Source organism: Talpa europaea (assembly GCF_964194135.1).
Source record: "Talpa europaea genome assembly, chromosome: 12".
NCBI lineage: Eukaryota > Metazoa > Chordata > Mammalia > Eulipotyphla > Talpidae > Talpa > Talpa europaea.
The window spans coordinates 86,991,697-87,011,617 of NC_140079.1; the positions used below are offsets into that span (position 1 = coordinate 86,991,697).

At 50.7% G+C, this 19,921-nt stretch overlaps 1 protein-coding gene across 4 annotated transcripts in view; it reads left to right on the forward strand.

Annotated features, from left to right (window-relative positions):
* GSG1L (GSG1 like) overlaps nt 1-19,921 on the forward strand; it is a gene marked incomplete at its 5' end in the record, with an annotated part of 157,720 nt that overhangs the window by 91,283 nt on the left and 46,516 nt on the right. For 3 of the 4 annotated variants that reach the window (XM_084249196.1, XM_084249199.1, XM_084249197.1), the window contains one exon: nt 11,778-11,930. The exons of the other annotated variant lie outside the window; for it this stretch is intronic. In XM_084249196.1, the coding sequence (XP_084105322.1) occupies nt 11,778-11,930 (153 nt within the window). The remainder of the gene's footprint in view (nt 1-11,777; nt 11,931-19,921) is intronic. 4 annotated transcript variants of the gene reach the window in all.

Here is a 19,921-nt window from a genome sequence, read left to right on the forward strand (position 1 = left end):
AAGGATTTGTGGAGATCTCGAAATATTATCTTCTTCCTGGCTATTTTTAAGTTATAGGAGTTATTGGACTTGGGCTAGAGCTTGTTATTTTGTGCATTAATAAAGAGCATGTAGGTTAATATATATCTGCTTTATAAAAAAAATCTCAACAGCTCCATTTCTATGTAATTGGTTTCCTTGGCAATTCTCTGTTTTATGCATTCAAAAACATTGATGAAAGGGTCCTTAAGCTTCTTCAGATGCCTGGGATTACAGCCCAGGAAAGGTACAGACCCTTGTGGAGAGCAGGAGGGGTCACAGAAAGAGCTGGGTGCCACTCCTGATGCCCCTTGCCAACATTGTGGGACCCTGGGGAAATCTGTTTCCTCCTCTGTGCTGAAGAGTCTTTCTCTTTTGTAAAATAGAGACTGTGAGTCTCTCTCAAATGCTTGCTGGGAGGAAGTAGCCAGGCCACTGTCAGGGTCGCCAGGAGGTGCTGGCCGTTTTGTGGAGGGGCAGGTGAGCTGGCCCTGGGGAATCCTGGTTCTGCCACACACTAGCTGTGATCTTGGCCTGTGATCCTCTGTACGCAGCCTCTCCTCTGTAACTTGGAGATAATAGTAGCACCAAATCATAGGGTTGTGGTAAGATGAAATGAGTTTGTATCTGCCAGGATGCAGCAGGATGCTTGGCCATCCTTGGGTGAGGTATACATGACTGTGGTTATTGGGTGTTGGGGTGCCCAGAGGGCTGGATCCAAGCCCTGTTCCCCTCTGCCTCCTGCCTCAAGCCTTCTTGGGATATTTTTTTTGGGGTGGTAGCTGTTTTTCAGGTGGTTTAAAGGAGAAGGGACAATTACTTTAGAGGTTAGGGTTGGGGAGCACAAGTCTGAATTCCATCAGGGCTGTAGGGGACCCTGGATTCAGCAAGGGCGCTAGGGACAAAGAATAGAAGGCTCCAGCTTACCTGGTCTTGGATTTTGGGGAGTTACTGAATCCAGTTTAACCGGTTGGACAGTATCTCCCCACAGCTTGGTTCTATCAGATTTGAAACAGATGAGTTCTTCCTTCTTTTCAAGCCTCAATGTTCTCAACTGACATCTCATATATTGAGGCCCATCATGAGCTAAGCCTGGGCTAGGTGTCTTTTGCTCATTTAATTTTCACAACTTCCCTTGGACGCAGGTGAGGAAACTGAGGTTCAGACAGGTGAAGTAACTTTCCCAAGGCTGCACAGCAAGTATTAAGAGAGCTGAGATTTGGGGCCTCCCCAGTGGCGCAGCCGTTGAGTACTGGGTTGCCAGGCTGCCCGCAGCCTCTGCAGCACCAGTTTGATCTCACCCTTCTGCCGCCCGCTGCTCCCCTCAGCAGTGTACCTCGTCAATCTGCCTGCTCTACTCTCCCCTCTAGTTCTGGTGAATTCTCTCACCCTCCCGTGCTTCTGACTGTACCCAGTGCTTGTATAAATAAATAAATAAATAAATCTTTGGGGAAAAAAAAAAGAGAGCTGAGATTTGCCTGTAGTTGCTCTGACCCCAGACCATCCTCTTAACCACTGGGCACATTGCTACCTTACAGCATGTAAGCATTTTCCTCCTTTTCTCTCCTCCATAGTGACCAGTCCCATTTTATATTCACAGACATGTTTTCGAAGGTACCACTCCTTCCGTCTGGAACAGGTGGCCACTGGAGTAGGAAGGAGAGGTTTTTGGAGGGCCCTTCAGAAGCACTGCCTTTCCTGGCCTCGTCTATCCCCCTGGCTGCATGACCCCTGGCTTTGTCTTCGCTCTCACTGCTTTCTTCCAGCTCTCATTTGTTTCATGCCTGTAATCTGGGGTGATATCTTGAGCAGTGATTCCCAGTCTCTATGGCAGGACTATAGGGAAGTGTGGAGACTGTGGCAGCCTACAGGAGGCTGCTACCAATTAGCTCTCACCTTTTTCTTCATGTGACAGTGTAGATCTGGACTGCCAGATTTTCTGAAGAATCTAGATTTTCATGGGATTTTTCCCATTTTTAAATGTTGGCATCTGATTAAAAAAAATTAGATACTATAAATACTAAGAGACCGAGAAAGAGAGATACACAGAGAAGGAAAGAAAGACAGAGAGGGAAAAAAAAAAAGACTAGAAATACAACAACAACAAAATTTACTTGAGCTTTGTTTGTCTTGAGCTCAGGTAGCAACTTCTGGCCCACCCTGTCCTACTTCTTTGGCTTGCAGAGCAACCCCATTTCAGTGATGGCAAAAGGGGGAGGCCTACAGAGGTGAGCCCAAGATGATGGGGGAATGTGGGTGGGTGCAGAACTAACCTTGGGCTTCTAAATCCTTCCCCTTACACATTCCTACTGTCCATGTCCCCAGACCCCCTGCTGTGCGGACCAGGGTTTATTTTCAAGACAAGCTTGTAGATCTTGAAGAGAAAGAAAAGTCAGTATAGTCTGATGCTGAAGGCTAAGGTCATCATGACACAGCTCAAATGCTCAGTGACTGTCCCCGAATTCCAACAGAGATGTTTCTAAAGGGCATGTTCGCTGGCGCCACTTCTGACTTGACAGGGCTGCAGCCTTGCAGGACTCTGGGGCAATGATATGCTGTTGAAATCTGTGCCAATGGCACACTTTTGTCCACTTCTGAGTTTGGGGCAGGTGGACTCGTTTCCCTACACCAACATTTAATGCGGGGACGAGCTTCCAGGTGCACTGAATGCTACACTAAGACATTTCAACTCCGTGCTCTGGACAGTGCTTCGCACTTGCACTTGCATCAGGATTTGATTAAAATGCAGGAGTTGAGTCAGTCTCTCTGGCGGGGTCGGGGGGCTGTGTACGTGTGCACTGAGAATCTGTTTTCCTCACAGTCCCAGGGGCTGCCACTGCTACTTTGTCTCCCCCATCCCCTACTTGGCATGGCAAGCCTCTAGGCAAAGATGGCTTTTTTTTTAATTAAAGATTTATTTATTTATGCATACAAGAGCTGGGGTACAGGCCAGAGGTGTGTGTGTGGGGGGGTGAGAGGATTCACCAGAGAAAGAGTGGGGAACAGAATAGGCAGATTGACTGAAGCACACTGCTGAGGGGAGCAGCGGGAGAGACATGAGAGGTCTGCTGCGCCATGTGGGTAGCTCCCTGTCTGGGGATCGAACTCATGCTGCAGTGGCTGCAGACAGCTTCATAGGTTGCGTCTTAACCTTTTGCACTACCAGGGAGGCCCCCAAAAGAAAGTGATGCTGAAGCCAGCCCAGCTTGGGCCCCATGTTTCCTGGGCAGCATGTGGATTAGCATTTGAATGACCTATTCCCAAGTGCTGTTACCCCGCATTCCACAGCAGAGGCCCGTGGGTGTTTCCCTGGTGACCTCCAGTCAAGGCCTACAAGTTCTGACTCACTAAGGGAACACTCCCAGGGCTGTGGCCTGAACAGCTCACCGGCCCTCTTGAGCCTTCGTGGGAAGGGATGGACAAAGAGCAGGCAGATCCATGCTCTTGGTTCAGTTTAATCAATCTGGGCTGATTTTCAGAGCTGAATGCCTTTCCTTTTGATGTGAATCTGAAAAATTGGCACCCTCATGTGTGGGATGGGTGAGGTTTGTGAGAACCCCCCATCTCTGAGCAAGCTAGGTAACAGTTCACTCCATATTTTGGGGAGGCACATACAGGGTCTTAAAATAATGCATGGATGTAATGTTGGGGTACAAATGAGGTTAGACATTTATATAGGGGGCTGTAAACTCGAATGCTCACTAGAGCAGCATCTATGGAGGAGGGAAGGGGACTGTCATGTCTATGTTGACCAGGAAGTATGTGCCCTGTTTGAGGGCATCAGCCAGGCCCATCCCCACAGTCATATCATATGGGGATACGGGTCTAGTAATGCTGCATCCACCCATTTTGCAAGCGAATCCAGAAATTTGGATTTTTTAATGTGAAATCTCCTATTTTTAAATGTTGATAATGAATTCAGATATTTTTAAAATACTGTGTGGGCCAAACAAGACATTTCTGCCGGCTGCGTTCGGCCTGTTGGCAGCCTGTTTGAGAAACCACTTGTTTTGCCAGGAGGGAAACTGAGGCCCACAGGGACTCGGGGGCCTTCCAGAGGCACTGCAGCCTCCGGGCTGGGCTCAAGGCTGCCGACGTGCTGTGTAGTCACTCTCTGTGGTCCCACTGCAGCTTCTCTTTGGGATAGCTGCTTTTCCCCCAGCTCCACCCCTGTACCTCTGCTGGAGCCACCCTACCCCCAGTCAGTCACCCACCCCCCAGTCATGTGACCTCAAGTAAAGTTGGGAGGAGGAAGACCTGCCCCCTACCCGAATCTGCCCCCAACCTGCTATGTGACATGGCCATGCTGGGCATCCCTGCCTCTGCGTTCCCAGTATTGACATTTTGCAAACAGCAGCTGTCACAGAGCTGATCCAGCTCCAGAGGTCCCGGCCGCATGATTTACATGATTTAACATGCTTGGTTTCAGGGGGTGCATCGCTGAGCCCACAGCCAGCGGTCACTGCCGTGAATTATTGATTTGACATATTAAACTGATGGATTTGGGGGGGGGAATGTTTTCTCTTGAAATGCCTGTGCATCTTGGGATTTCATATGATTTTTGCAACAGTTTCCCGTTAATCCCCATAAGGGTTTTATTTGTCTGGTGGCTGAGATGCACCTTGTTCCAGGCTGCCTGCTCCTTGGCTGCATCCCACTGGAATAACAATGACAACGATAATAGTAACAGCCAACGCTTATGTAACACTTGCTCTGTGCCCGGTACTGCCCTGAGCATTTCGCTCACCAATTAGCTGACTTTATCCTCATAACAGGCCAGGAAGTGGGTTCTGTATTTGTCCTCTATTTACAAGTAGGAAAACTGAGTTTCCCACAAAGCAATGGGGATAGAGCCCTTGCCCTGTCTCTCAGCTAGTAACTGGCAGAGCTGGAATCAATCTAGGTGGCCTGGCCCAGGTCCCTGCTCTTGAACCCTAATCCTCATTGCTTCTTATAATTATCATAATTGCTAATAACTATACTTATTAGTGAGAAATACTTTTCTTGAATACTTTCTGAGTGTCAGGCTTGTATGCTTTGTAGATATTTTGTCATTTAATGTTCACATCGGGCTTATAATGCCCATTTTCTCAAAGGAGGAAACTAAGGGACGGGGGTAAGACCCCCACCAAGTTCACATATCCAAGTCATTGTCTCCATCCACAATTTCCCACTCAGCCAACGAGTTAATCCTGGGAGCGATCTTAGCCAGGGAGGCACGGGGACAAACGGGAAATCATTCTTGCAAACCTATCAGTTCTATCAATGGAGGGTCAGAGTTGGCTTCATGAAGCTGTTTTTTAAAAAGGCAAAAAGTGCTGCTAACAGGATTAGCTGTCAACCCACAGGCCCTGTACCTGATGAAAAATCATTTCATTTCTTCTGCCCTGGGAGGTCAGTGGTTCTCAGCTGCAAATCGAGCCATTAGAGGAAAGTTTCAGAGACTTGAAACAATCATCTCCGTGATTATTGAGCCTTTTCTGGTGTCATCAAGGCAAGGTTCAGCTGGCCCACCCGAGGCTGCCAGCCCTCTCCGGCTCTGGGGCTTTGGTGCATGCATTCCATAATGCTGCTGATCACAGCTGGCACCGACCGCAGGCCGGGCATACCTAGCGCTCCCTCATGGTCCCATCTTCCATACACTCTTCTCGCCACAGACACTAACACCTGCTGTCTAGGGCTGACTCTCTTTTTCCTTTTCAGTTTTTATACATCTATTTTTAAATTTTTTTTAAAGATTTATTTATTTATGCATACGAGAGCTGGGGTACAGGCCAGAGGTGCAGGAGGGTGAGATGATTCACAAGAGACAGAGTGGGGAACAGAACAGGCAGACTGACTGAAATATGCTGCTGAGGGGAGCAGCGGGCGAGACAGGAGAGGTTTGCTGTGCCATGTGGGTTGCTCTCTGGCTGGCCCGGGACGGAACTTGTGCTGCAGAGGCTGCGGATTGCTTCATAGTGTGGTGCTTAACCCCTTGCGTTTTTATAGGGGAACTTTGGTGCTCAAATTTGCATGCCCATCAGCGTTGCCTGCAGGGCCTGGGGAAGCATGGGTGGGCCCCACTTTCACAGTTCCTGATTCAGTAGGTCCAGAGGGAACCCGCAAATTCACATCACAAGTTCCTAAATGCCATGGGTGGGAGGCCAAATGGAGACCACTGACTGAAGCCTCTAATTGGAAACCAGGATTCCTTGCTATAAAAAATGATGTGCCAGTCTGGGTCATTTCAGGGAGCCAGAATCTCCCCATGGCTCAGATGAAGGTGCTAATGGAAGAACTCTCTTGCTGAGGCAGGAGAGGGGCTAAAAGAACATGAGGACCCCAAAGGCTGGTGGAGGAGTGCAGAGGGATTGCCCATTATGCTTTTGAGATTCTTCTCAGGCTGGTGGAGCAAGCAAATTGATATCAGATAGATTAGCAGGAGAAAAAGAATGCATTTAATTACGTACATATGAAGAATTTACATGATCGTAAATTCTGCATTACATGGGACACACCAAGGTTTGTCCTGAGTCGAGTTGGGGACAGGGGCCTGGGGCACCAAGGACAGAGGAGGGGGACTCACCAAGGACTGAGGAGGTGTGCCCGGCCTGCCTGAGTGTCCTGTGTCCGACCCTGTGTTCTAGATGTCTGCCCTGCCATAAGATAGGCTTCTCCAACAGAAAGTATTTTCTGGAGATGACCCCACACCTAGCATCTGACCTTTGTTCTTCTGGGTAGTTAAGGTGATGGTAACGGTTTCTCTGGAAGCCCACAGGGCCTGAGTTGACCTTAGCTCCACATGCCAGGGTGACATGTGTTGGAAAAAACCTTTCCTGGGCATCTTGGGGAGGCCTAGATATCCTTCTGTTCCCGGGCAACAGAAGAGAGCTGCTACCACCCTTGGGAGGGAAGGTAAACAGGGTGGAAGGGTGTTCTGGAGCCCGTGAGAGCAGCAGCTGTGACTGCAAGCCCCGGCTCCAGAAGATGCGGCTCCAGATGGGAGGGAGCAGAGCAGAAACCGATTCTCTCCTCCCCCTCTAGGCTCTTCCGCTGGTGCCCCCACTGCTGACCTGAAGGCCCAGGGAGCCAGGCAATGCTAAGGAGCTGGTCCCGGGGGCACTGAGCAGAGCAGGGAAGGGCTCAGTGTGGCTGGGTCAGGGAGGGAGGCTGGGAACATGGGAGAATCTCGGGCACAGAGGCAGCTGTCAGAATGTGCTCCCCGCTCTCCGTCTGACTAGCAACTGCAGGAGAGTCTGGGCCTGAGCTTGCTCTGTCTCCTTCAACAACCCCAAGCGTGAGGACAGTGTTAAGGACACATTCGTGTGCCAAGCACAGACTCTTTTGATGGTGGTGATAAGAATGAGAAAAAGAATGAAAGAGTGAATAGCTTTCCCACTCTTTGATTCAGACAATTTAATGTGGTGTGACACATTTGCCACCTTTTCCCTGGTGAGAAACACAACCACGTGATTAGCGCCTTAAGGTAACCCCCCAGGGTACTATGGTGAGGGCTCCTGCTTGGGGGTGGTGGGCAGGACTGTCCAGCCTGCCCCAAAGGCAGGTGACAGTGGGGACAGGCTCCGATGGCCAGGGCAGGCCTGAGGCAGGTGCCGTGGACGGGGTGGACACCCACTGTGTCACGGCACACTCATAGCCCCCTCCCGCTTCCCCTGAGTGTTGATGTTCCCCTGCATGCCTCCTCCCACCTCTTTTTCCCTCTTTTGCACCACATGCTTTTCCCAGGCATCTCATCCGCTCCCATGCCTCCAGCTACCATCTATTTGACAATCACAGCAAATATTTAGCAAGTTCCTCTGCCTTGCCAAGGCCCCCACATCGCAGTGAGCTCCGCTGCCTCCTGTAGCAAAGGCAGCCTCTGCCTGGGCAGAGTGGCACGGGGTCTTCTGTCTCCGTTCGACCCCTTCTCGGCGATAAACACCGTCTGTCTGCCCTGGTGCCCAAGCAGGAAGGTGGCCCCCCTGTGGACTCCTGCCTCTCCATTGGCCCTGTTGTCTGTGGTCCCCTGAGACCACCCCATGGGGATTATCAGTTCTCTGCCAGCAGGTCTCCACCCACACACCCTTCGAGGCTCTCCCAGCCCACCAGGGCTCTTTCTTTGCTGAAACCTTCAGGGCTGCATTAGTTTCTGCAACTTGGCTCAACCCCCCTGTCCCAGTCTGACTTCCAGCGTCCTCAAGACCATCTGCTCCTTTCCGTGCTTCCTTCCTCACCCTACCTGGTGGCTGGCTGGGCTCAGGATTGCTGGGAGCCAAAGGGCTCCTGCCCCATCTGCCTAGGTGCGAGCCTTTTGCAGGAATCCTGGTTCAGGCACCATCTGGGATGTTGGCGAGCTCACCGACCGATCAGAGCCTTGGCCAGGAACCCCACCCCAGACGGGCTCCTGTGACCAGCCCTAGTGGAAGAGTGATATGATTTCAAAGAGGTTGCTCTGTCTTCTCCATCCTGTCTGCTACAGCCTCCCTACCCACTACAGTTCCTGGAGTCAGAGGCCTGGGTTTGAACCCAGACTCCACCACGATCCAGTTATGAGGACCTGCTCTTTAATCCCTCGGAGCAGGTTTGCTCATCTGAAAAGTGGTGCTACATTGCTTCCTTACAGGATGTTGGGAGGATTTGGGCTGATAATGCCTGTGACCACCAGTGGCTGAGATCAGACTCCCTTGAGGCCCACCCAGAGTGGAGGATTCATTCAAGTGCTTCAAACAGGAAACGCTCCTGGGGAGAGTGTAGGGGAATTAGAGAATTAGGACCGGGAAGAGGGTGTGGGGGATGAGGCAGTGTAACATTGGTTTCAGTCTGGATCCTGCGGGGAGCTGCTTGGTATCACAGGTCAGAGCCGCAGGGCAGGGCCACTGGTGCATGAGAGTGCAGAGAGGGAACCGTCTGTTTCTGGAATGAAGACTGTCAAAACAGACTAATTGTCCAAGGACTAGCTTCCAAAGACAGAAATGCTCCTAGAGGTGCAGGGAGATTGGGTGGAGTGCCAGCCTGGTCCAGTCTGATTGGACACAGGATAAAGGTCTGGTATCTGTGGGCCCTTATCGTGCCTATTGTTGCTGCTATTAGCATAACAACAATTCTTCTTCTTTTTGGTGTTATTAATTTCCTTGACTTGGGTGGGCTGAAACTTTCAGATGGATGCACTGAGTCCAGTGGGAAGACAGCAAAATAAATCTGGCAGGAATAAGAAGCATAAATAACCCCAGCCCTGCATCTAGACACCAGAGTCTGTTTCTCCATGGTTAACTTACTTCCAGAGCATCCCACCCCCACTCCCCACCCCATCTCCCATCCCTTCTGAAAGAGCAGAGCTGGGCCCTGCTCTGGGGGAGCTGCGAGGGGTGGAGACCTGGCCCTGGGGGAGTGGGGTTGCGCCAGGGGGGTGGCTGAGTCAGAGAGCAGCGCCCTGGTGAGGGGCAGCCTCCAGCAGCCAGCAGGGCAACAGTAGCTGGAGGTGAAGGCTTCTGGGAGGGAGACCAGGCCTCCCGGGGTGGCCGCCCTCCTCACTTGGCCCAGCTCACCCTGCATCTCCGGGCTTCCTCCCTGCTGCCTGGTGGGCCTTGGGCCAGAGAAGGGGCTCGGAGGCAGTGAGTGTGCTATGCCAGGGGGTGTTTTAACAACACCCAGGCTGCCAAGAGCACCTTATTCTCTTACAGAAATCCAAGGGCTTGCCCAGGAAATGTGATATTTTTGTAGCAAAATAATACTAATAATAATAAAGGAAAAAGAAAAGAGAAAGAAAAGTTCCCCACAGCACAAAAACCCTGTTGTGCTAGGAGTGATAGTAGGTATTTTAGAATCTGGATTCTTCATCAGGGAGCAGATAGGGACTCAGACTTTGTTGCTTATTTGCTTCACTCACTAAATTTTCAATATTGGATGTCCCTAGGAAGAACAACTTGTGCAAAAGACAGAGAGGCAGGAAGGACGTGTTTGACAGCTTCAGAGAAGAGAAAAACTCAAGATCCAGATTGTTGGTTTTAAGTGATAGAAATACTACTTTCAGTTGGCTTACCTGAAAACAAGGCTAATTGGATCATGAGAAGAACGAACAAATGACAGGCAGCTTCAGGCATGGTTGGATCTAGGTCCTCAAGCGAATGTTATCGGATATTGTCTTCTGCCAAGGAAGGGATTACTCTGATCTCAGGAAGGTTTTTGCCACCTGGTGAGTCAGTACTATCCTTTCGTCCTCCCAACCTCGAACCCAGTGGAAAAAAAGGAATTTGCTTCCCCAATAGTTCTAGCAAAATTCCTGTGACTGACTATCATTGAACTGACTTGGATCATGCTTCTATCTCTGGCTGACCAAGCCTGAGTCCATCATCCCTTCTCTAAAGTGTGGGTTTGCTCAGACAGTGGTTAGTGAGGCTTGAAGGGTAAGTCACTCGGATAAGTTCCATCCTCTACTCTCCACCCTTCTCAGAAATCTCACCTGCTTTCACAATTTCATTTCTCTATCTTGACTCTGTCTCTACCCTTAATCTTACTTAAGAACCCCTGGGTTCAATTTTCAGCCCCTGCCATGTTCCTCCTGTACAATGATGTACAAATGCACATAAATTGAGTCTCACTATAAGCTAAAGATAAGCTCTTAGTTTACACTCTTCATAGATGACTCCTCAAGTACAACAATGCTACGAGATAGGGGTTGTTATCACCCCCATTTGATAGGTAAAGAAACTGAGATTTAGAGACTAAGCTGAGGAGACATGGAACTCTGATTGACCAGATATGAGTCATGTGTCCAGCCTGTGAGTTGGCTACAACTGAATCATACATACTGAGGCATGGGGTTCTCCAAATAAGGAACATGTATGAAGGAGGGGGAATAATGTGGAATGGGAGAAACAGCAGATGTCCCTTAATCTAGGTGGCAAATGATGATAACCCAATTGGGGCCAATCTGGGCAAATAGGAAGATATACTCTCTCAGGGAATACACAGAAATTTTGAAGCGAACCTACTGGAAGGGGGGTGCAGCTGGCCTTCAAGAACAGCTGGACCCCGGTGCTTCTGTGGTCAGAATGCGTGACTCCCATCTGAGCCTGTCCTTCCGTCCGCTTCAGCGCTTCCAAGCTCAGGTTCCTGGAGAAGGGCTTTGATTGGCCAGTACTGGGTCACATGATTACATCAAACCAATCAGCTGTGCCCAGAAAGTAGGATCATGGCGGCTAGTTGTGGTGGTTTCTAGCAAAAAGTGGAGTTGGGTACAGGGCAGATAAAGATGTCGGTGTCTTCTGAGAGCAAGCATGGTGTGTGTGTACGAGTCAGGGAGCTCATAACTGCAGGTAACAGAGAACATCATGCTGATCAGCTTAACTACAAGGAAAATGACATCACACGGAAAGACATCTATTAACAGGGTAGGCGGCCCTTGGTGGTCCCGCTGCTCTACTCAGCAGCCTCCTCCCACGGCAGGCGCCCTCCTGGCCATCAGAGGCTCCTAGTAGCAGTGAAAAGTCTCTCATCCAGCTTCAGGATAGAAGCTCTTCCCTCTGATTTGAATGGGCCACTTGTGGGCTGCTTGTCACCCTGAACCAGCTGCAGTAACCCCGAGAGTGCTAAGGGGTAGATATGGCCTCCTGAGTAGTCCTGGTGAGGAGGTTGGGTGGCTATGACCTCCTCACCCTGGCATGAACTGCACTCTAAGATGACTTGTCCCCCCAGCAGGCTGGGGTGGGATGGACGGGACCTGGGGGGAGCCGCCAGGGCACCCCGCATCTCATGGCCTCTCCTCCTCTGTCGTGCAGGGGTCCTGTGGCTGTCGGTGGTCTCTGAGGTGCTCTACATCCTCCTGCTGGTGGTCGGCTTCAGCCTCATGTGTCTCGAGCTCTTCCACTCCAGCAGCGTCATCGATGGTCTCAAGCTCAACGCCTTCGCGGCCGTCTTCACGGTGCTCTCAGGTAAGGCAGGGCCTGGGCGGAGGAGCACTGGTGCACCCCAGCTAGCCCTGGGCATAGAGTGGACACAGAGTGCTCAGAGCCACCTTTGGGCCCAGTCCTGGTTATTCTCCCCAGGTGGCCTTGGGCCAATCACTTCCCTTCTCTGAGCCTCAGTTTTATAATTCATCATGGGATTTGTCTACTCACTTATTCACTGTTCAGCGGGGACTTGTCGAGTGTCTGTCGGGGGCAGGTGCTGTGCTGAGTCCTGAGTCAGGACTCAGGCCCGGCTGTCCCGGAGCTCAGCATGCCAGGAGGGCGAGGCCCGTGGCTGTAGCGTTTTCACAAGATGCGTGCCAGGCAGCGTGGGTTTCACCTGTGGTCTGGGGCAAGGAGGGGTGTCTTTCACAGGGCCCTAGAAGGGGAGTGTTTTACGACTATCCCAGGACGGGTAGGTTTATCTTCAGTTCTCGCAGACGAAAAGAGAATTTTGGAGCCTCTGGTAGATTTTTACAGGCCTTTAATGCTGAGTCAGGGAACAGACCAGCTTTCCCTCTCAGCATTTCTCTGGCTGCCTCCTCTCTGTCCTCAGAGTGACACCACTCATATATCCCCTCCCCCCTCAGCACAGGTGTCCCCGTGTACAGATATGCTCGCCCCGTGCTCTCAGCCCAGGTGCCCATAATTATAGGTGTGCATGCAAGACCACAGGTGCTAGTGCTGGATGCCGATGGTGGGAGGGCGGAAAAAGCCTGATGCTTCATTTCCCCTACAGAGGCTTGTTTGGGGTGGAGGGCATGTGTCTGCTTTGATGGATTTTCCTTTTGAGACATCTGCATGGTGAAGCCTAGCAGGAAGCTGGATGAGCAGAGGTGTGGGGTGGGGGTGGGGGAGGGCAGAGATGTGGGAAAGGCCACAGAGTTAAGAGATTTCGAGAGTCTTCAAAAGAATGGGGGGGACCAGCAGCATCATGTGATTCAGGGATGTGGAGGCAGAGGACTCTGCCATTGGATGAGGCAGCCAGCTGCTCAGAGCAGCTTACACTGATCCAGGTCGTAAGGGGTTAAAGCGGTGAGTTTGCCAGAAGGAGCCGTAAACTCTACCTTCAGGCACCTGGCAGATAGCGGAGTGGCTTGGCTGTGTAAGACCATCTGTTCCTAAAAAGCCCAATGTAAATTGAATTTCTATAAATCTAATCCTATTCTTCACGCATTGGAAAAACTCTCTATTTAAAGAAACCGAAGGATGAGCCTTTTCGTAAGGGAAGTAATCGCCCCCTAATTGAGGTAGGGATATATAGCAGAGGGATCCCTCAAAGAACAGAGAGCTGCATTCAAGAAATTAGAGCGTACTCCATAGGTCAGAGCACGCGTGACTCGTCACTCCCAGGGTGTGGGAGATCTAACAAGGCAGGGCAGGGCAGGGCAGGGCAGGAGAGAAAAAATAGGGGTTCCCATAGTACAGTAACAATTTTCCTTCCCACTCACCCGGTAACTAGCTATTTGAGACCAAAGCCTGTTCCTTCTTTTTATTTTCGTTTTTTATCACTTACCCAAGCAATATGCACTGAAGGCATGCTGGAGACAAGGCACTGCACCACTAGATTTGGGGGAGCTGAAAGGGAACGATTCAGTCCTCACCCTCCTGAGGATTGCAGTCTCATGAGACAACAGACTGGTAAATGATTATAAAATGTTGGGTTGACCTCTGTGTACTGGCGCGGTGAAAGTCCTGCAGAAGGGGCGCCCACATTTGCCCAGGGTGTAGGCCTGGGTGGGGGCGCGACATGGGGAAGGCACCATTTGAACTGAGACTTGGGAAGAAGGGGTTTGCTTGATGGACACCTTGGGGCGAGCACTCCAGGTGGAGGAAACAGCGTGGGCAAAGGCCTCGTGGGGTGGCATATTCTTGAAACTTCAAGTTGCACAGAATGGCGGGAAGGTAGGTGGAGAGCTGGGAGAGCAGACGTGTGGAGAGATGAGGCTGCAGAGCTGGGTGAGGGTCTTGGTGCTTTGCAAGAGTCTTTGGATTTACCATGGAGGCGAAAGGCAGCCATGAAGAATTCAGAGCAAAGGGAGATATGGTGAGGTGTGCATTTTGAAATGAGGGTTTGGGGTGCAGCACAGAGGGAGTAGAACAAGAATGGAGGGGAAGAGGCTGGCTGGGAGGCAGGAAAGTGCAGTGGCAGTGGGAAGGGGAGGAGGTGTGCACCCCCAGTGATTAGATGTGCACCTCTACTGATTTGGAGAGGTGGGTGGGAGCAGGTGGGTACAGAAAACAGACTCTCGCTCCAGGGTTCCTAGATAGGAGTCCACAGAGCTCGGGGGTCCTTGAGCCTGGTGGGGGAACACTGGCACCTCTGTTTCTCTGCCCTGTAACTGACACTGAGCACATCCTTCAGATGTGAATGGAGGCAGCGGCCACGGTGGCGGTGGCACCCGCCATGCTGTCACCACTAGTGACTTGTGTTTTTCACATTGCGCGACAGTTGTGCAGACATCTTGAAACGCGCTTCTTCAAAGGTGTGATAATTATTAGACTTTCCACTGAATCTTGTGACCTAGTATGTTAATGGAGAGGCACACGCATTTCTGCACAGCAAATTTGTTTGGCTATTTTGGGAACTGTATTTAGTGTGACCAGTTTCCCTGTCATCTTACGTATTTTACTTTAAGCAGCTGAAAACCCTTCTGAGAAGGTACCATATGCCCAGAGCCCCTGGGCTGTGTCCCCTGGCTGTGTTTGGCCTGGGACGGGTGCGCAGGGGTTCACCGAGGTGGGGAAGGTATGAAAGGGCAGGTGCAGGAGATGGTGGGTGGAGGGTGCAGCCGGGTCCCTTCTCGCACATCTCCTTTTCTGTCCCTCCACCAAGCCTGGAAGAGCCCCCTCTTTTATTCCAAGCAGCCAGCTCTCCCCCTCAACCTGTTTATTCTAGCCACAAAACAAATGCTGGTGGTCAGTGCAAGGCAGCTCTTCCTGCAGGCCTCTTGGTGTGGAGGGATTGGGGGGAGGGGAGGCGGGAAAGGGTGGGAGCTCTTGTTCCCTGCCTCCCAGGTCTTATCAAAGTTTTTACCCCTCTGACAAAATAGAAGGGAGTCCCACTGCTAAAGAAAATAAGATTGTCTCCAACATTTCAGGCAGATAAACAATGCAGGGTTCCGGGAGGTTAATTGACTTGCCCAAGGTCACCCAGCTGGTCAATTGTGGAACTGGGATTAAACCCGGCTCCTGCTGACTTCAAAGCCCAGCGCTCTTTTTACAGGATAGCACTGCAGGAGTGACCAGGCAGGAGGGAGAAGACTTCTGAGTTCTCAGAAAACAGTAACTGAGAAGTATGTAGCAGCCAGATGATGTAATGAGACCAATGTAGCACGTGGTGGAGAAGGAATTTTGTATTCATGCCTATGAGAAGATTAACCCAGGAGAAATAGCACATGATTAACCCAGGAGAAATAGCACCCGGGAGAGAGATTGCTGGGGAGAGCGAGTGGGGAGAGAGCCTAGGTAGGGGGAACCTGATGGAGGAGCCCAACGCCAGGCCTGTCCAACTTGTCAGCTGGCCTTTAGGGAGACCAGGGCAGGTGGGGGACTTGGAGGAGGAGGGTGGGCCTCTGGTGTGCTCCTGGGGGAGGGGAAGGAGAGGGCAAGCATGTTTTCAAGGAGAGGGTTGGCTTCTGATGTTGCTGTGCCCATGGGTTTCAGCCCAAGGTCAATGCCTTCCAGGGTACAGCAGAAAGAAGAGCTGTTGAGCCAATTATTATAATGAATGACTACTTCTTATAATGAACCAATCGATCATGGTTCATCTTAACAGCCAGTATCGATGAGGATGCACCCTGTGCCAGCCCTGGGTCAAGCCTGCCATGCTAGAAGCTCTACTCTTCCCCACGGTGTCCTTGGAGGGGACACAGATGGGAAAACTGAGTTACCCACAGCCATACAGCTAGTAAGTGCTCTGTGCGAGGCTTAGCATTGCAGGGCTTCAGTTTGTCATAGTTCAAGTTAGTCCCAGCTGTCCTTGAATAAATTGGGGGAGCAGAGTGTGGCCCCAGGGACCAGCCTTGTCACAGTGAGGGAGGGACCAGGGGCTTTGACTCTGGGCAAAGGAGGCTAGAGTCAGGGCCTGGTCAGCTGACCTGACTTCCTAGTCCCTGGTTTGTAGATGCATCTCTGCAGTCTGGGGGTGGGGCTGCAATCGTCAGCCTCCTGGCCCAGGGCCTAGATCTTACAGTACTTCTAAGGACCCCCAGAAGCGTCTCATTTTGACTACTTTGAAATGAGAAGAAAAAAATTGTAATAATAATGAAGACATCAGAATGAATCCAGACTGGATTGTATTTGTCTTTATACCACTGCAGTCATAAAATGTAAATTTTAATATTTCTTTTATGGAGGAATGGGCCTATGGAGTCATAATGTGGTCTCTCATTGGGCCACGGCTCTTCTGGGCCCTCAGGAAGGAGCAGGACCGACTGCAGGGCCAGCGGCCCTCGGCCCCGTCCTGTGACTTCAGCTGGGGGGTGCTGGAGAAGAGGGGCTCCCTGGACCACTGTCTCTTCCCCCAGCCACTAGAGCCTGATATCACGAAAGGGATGTGAGAGCAGGCTGGCAGATGTCTGTTCTTCCTCATTTCCTCTAAAAAAAAAAATGAGGTTGATCTCCTTAGGAAAAAAAGAAAGTCATTTGGAACATTTCTGTGCAGCCTGGCTAACTGTGGGCTTTTAGTAAAAATTGCACTGGCATAAAGAGAAACATGTCCATTTCCAGGAAATAATCAGACCTCATCGAGAAGTCAGCAAGAGTCTATTTTGTTAAGTAAAGAGAAATGGAAATTTTGCAATAAAAAAAAAACCCAGGTAACTCTGGAATCCTGGTTTCGGGAGTCATTTTCAGGGTGAGCTGTGAGCTGAAGGGCAAGCTGTGAGGTGGGTGCTGCCGGTGTGTGTGGGATGAGCTTTGGGGACCTGAAGACCTGATGTCTGAGGGGCAAGTAGGAGAATCCCATTGAGTTGTAGGACCCAAGTTACGAGCCTGCAAATTGCTACTCAGATCTGTATCAGCCCAGGAACTACGAAGCACAGGAGTTCAGGGGGAGCATGTGTCAGAGCCGTTTGCTGCTCGACCTGACCGGCTGCTGCCTTCCAAGAGTGAGCCGGGCAGCCTGGCCGCGGTGCCTTTTCATTGGCCACCAGGAAGCTGGCATTTAAGTTTTGTGTCCAATCATAGCAGCTTCCCACGGGGGAGGCTTCCTGCAGTCTTGAATCCCCTGAGTCCTTTACTTCATTCCTTTTTTTCCTGGTGCTTGCTCTTGGTATGGCAAGTGTAATTCTTAGTGAAAGCTATCTCATTATTTTCGGATGAGTTTCCTGAGACCCTAATTCCACTAACCACCCTGCTGCTTTGAGCCTGTGCTGAAAAAATCCCCTACTCATAGCTGCCCCTGTTCATCCCATCCCCATCTTGTCCAGACCTGGTCTCTTGCTCATAGTATAGAGAGCAAACACCTTCATGTTTAAAGAAGCAGACAGTCTAAGTCAGAGAAATGAATATTTTCATTTTATTGAAGTCTTTTGATTGCATATGACAAAAATCCAACCATATTAACTGAAAGAAGAAAGGGAAGCTTGTAGAAATGTAATTGATAAGTGCAGCGTGGTGGGCTTCAGGCATGGCTGCATCCAGGTGATCACCTCATCAGGAATCTGTGTCTCCAAACTGTCTTCTTAGCATCATTTTTCAGTCAGACTCTGCTCATGTGAAGTGAGGATGGTCACAAGCAGCTCCAGGCTTACGTAAGATTCCAGAGGTAGACCTCTTTCCCAATAACCCCTGCAAATTTCTAAGGAGGACTTGGATTGGACCAATGATGTTATAGGCTCATTCCTGAAATAGTAACCATACAAGAGGATGAAATACTAGTCTTGGGTCTAGTGATTAACTAGTCTTTGGTCTCTAGGCACATGTGTGGTATGGACGTAGCCATGGACCAGAAAGGATGATTATGCAGTGGGGGACAAATGCTTGTCCAGAGGAACTGATTGACTATAAAATCTCAATGGCTTGTCAAATTGGGAGATAATCAGGTTAGCAATGGAGCTAAAGGACTCACAGCCCTGGGAATGGCTTGGGTTCCTCCAAAGCAGATGCTAACTTGGACATTTGAATGCACTAGTTTATTTGGGAGGTGATTCCAGGAAGCATGTTTAGCCAGAAAGTAGAGAAGAGCAAGAAGTAAGGGAGGAGGGAGTGTTGAGCAGGTGACCACTGTGGGCACCTGGGGTTCAGTCCTGCGGGGTCCAGCAAAGAGACTGTGTGGATCACATACCCATGGGGTGAGAGAGAGTGGTATTTATTCACCAGCTCCCATTTGTCACTGGTATAGGGTCTCTCCTGAGTCAGTAACCAGGAATTTCTAGGCTTCTCCACTAGGAAGCACCTATTTGAGGAACGAAGCCACCCGTCATGCCTGGAAACTGGCTGCAGGTGACCTCTGGTGTGGGAGGTGGGGTGGGGGGACCGACAGTATCTGCCACAGAAGAGCAAAGGCAGGAGGAGATGTTCTGACACAGGCTGGTGCCCTTGGCCGGGTTCTGCTGAGTCTGCCCAGAGTTAGCATAGGGGCTCCCCGCTGCAGGTGCCAACCCAGTTCAGGGGGGTCCCCAGGCCACCCTCCCTTCTGACATCTGGCTACAAGTCAGGGTTCTCACCACCCCTCAGATTCGATAATTCATTCTTAGAACTCAGGGAAGTGCTGTCATTAGGATAACAGTGTTATCATACGGGATGCCAGCCAGGACCCGCCAAAGGAAGGGACATCTAGGATGAGGACGGGGAGGTGTCAAGTGCAGAGCTTCTGAAACACCTGATTCCATGGAACTGGGACCAGCCAGCCAAGAAGCTCACTGAACTTCGCTGTCCAGAGTTTTTATCAGGGTTTCAATGTCTAGGCCTGACTGATTGAATCGTGGGCCACTTGCTTGAGTTCAGTCTCCAGCCTCACCTCGCGTCCTCCAGGAGGTCAGATATCAAGCTGGCTCAAAAACCCTAGCCCTCTAATCAAGTGCTTGATTGTTCTGGTAACCTGCCCCCATCCTGAGTCTTCTCATTAACATAAGCTCAGGCATGATCCAAGTAGCTTATGAATAATAAAGATACTGCTATTACTCAGGAAATTCCGAGGAGTTAGAGTTTCCTTCTAGGAAACCGGGGGCAAGACCGTCTAATTCTTTGCAACGAGGGGTCTGAATGGCCAGACAGGTGCTCTTCCTGCAACTGAGCTGTTGCTTGCTGCTGTGTTTCGTTGATAATTTTAGAGGGAGGGAGAGGCCTAGCCAGTATTCTCTGATATGTGGCCAATGCTCGAGCATTTGCCAGAGGGCAGGGCCTGCTTGGCCCCAGTGGGGAGTCCTTGACTAGTTTTGGATGCATAAGGTCGTAAGGTCCTGCCCCTTTCCAGTGCCCCTTCCAGCCCGTCCTGTGCCCATGAGGTCATGGACCAAGCCAAGGGTCCCCAATCTCCGTCCTCTGAAGCTATCCAGCTGCTGCTATTCTTGTCACCTAAACCCAGGTGTGCCAGGACACTACAGTTCCTGAAGGGCAACTGAATTTTAATTCTATGCTCCCATCCTTCTGGGACTGTAGAAGATTTATCTTTGGAGTTTGCTGGGGCTTTCTCCCTCCTGCCTTTGCCTGGAGCTGTTACAAATTGGTCTTATGCACTGTTAGACAAAGAGAGGCTGGGGTCTCGTCTTTGGCATCATCATCTTCACCAACCAGGTCACAGCAGTCCCTGACCTGAAACCCTCGGAGCTAGAAGTGTTCCAGAACTCAGAACCTTCAGATCTTGGATGGCAACACAATACACAGATCATCCGTTACCTAACCCCTCAGCAAGAGCTGGGGCAGCACGGGCCTTCCTATTTCTGCAGTGAGAGCCACGGCTCTTGGTGCTGGTAATGACGTCAGTTGGTAGCGTCATAGCCAATCAAGTTTGGCTTTGCTGCTAAATGCAT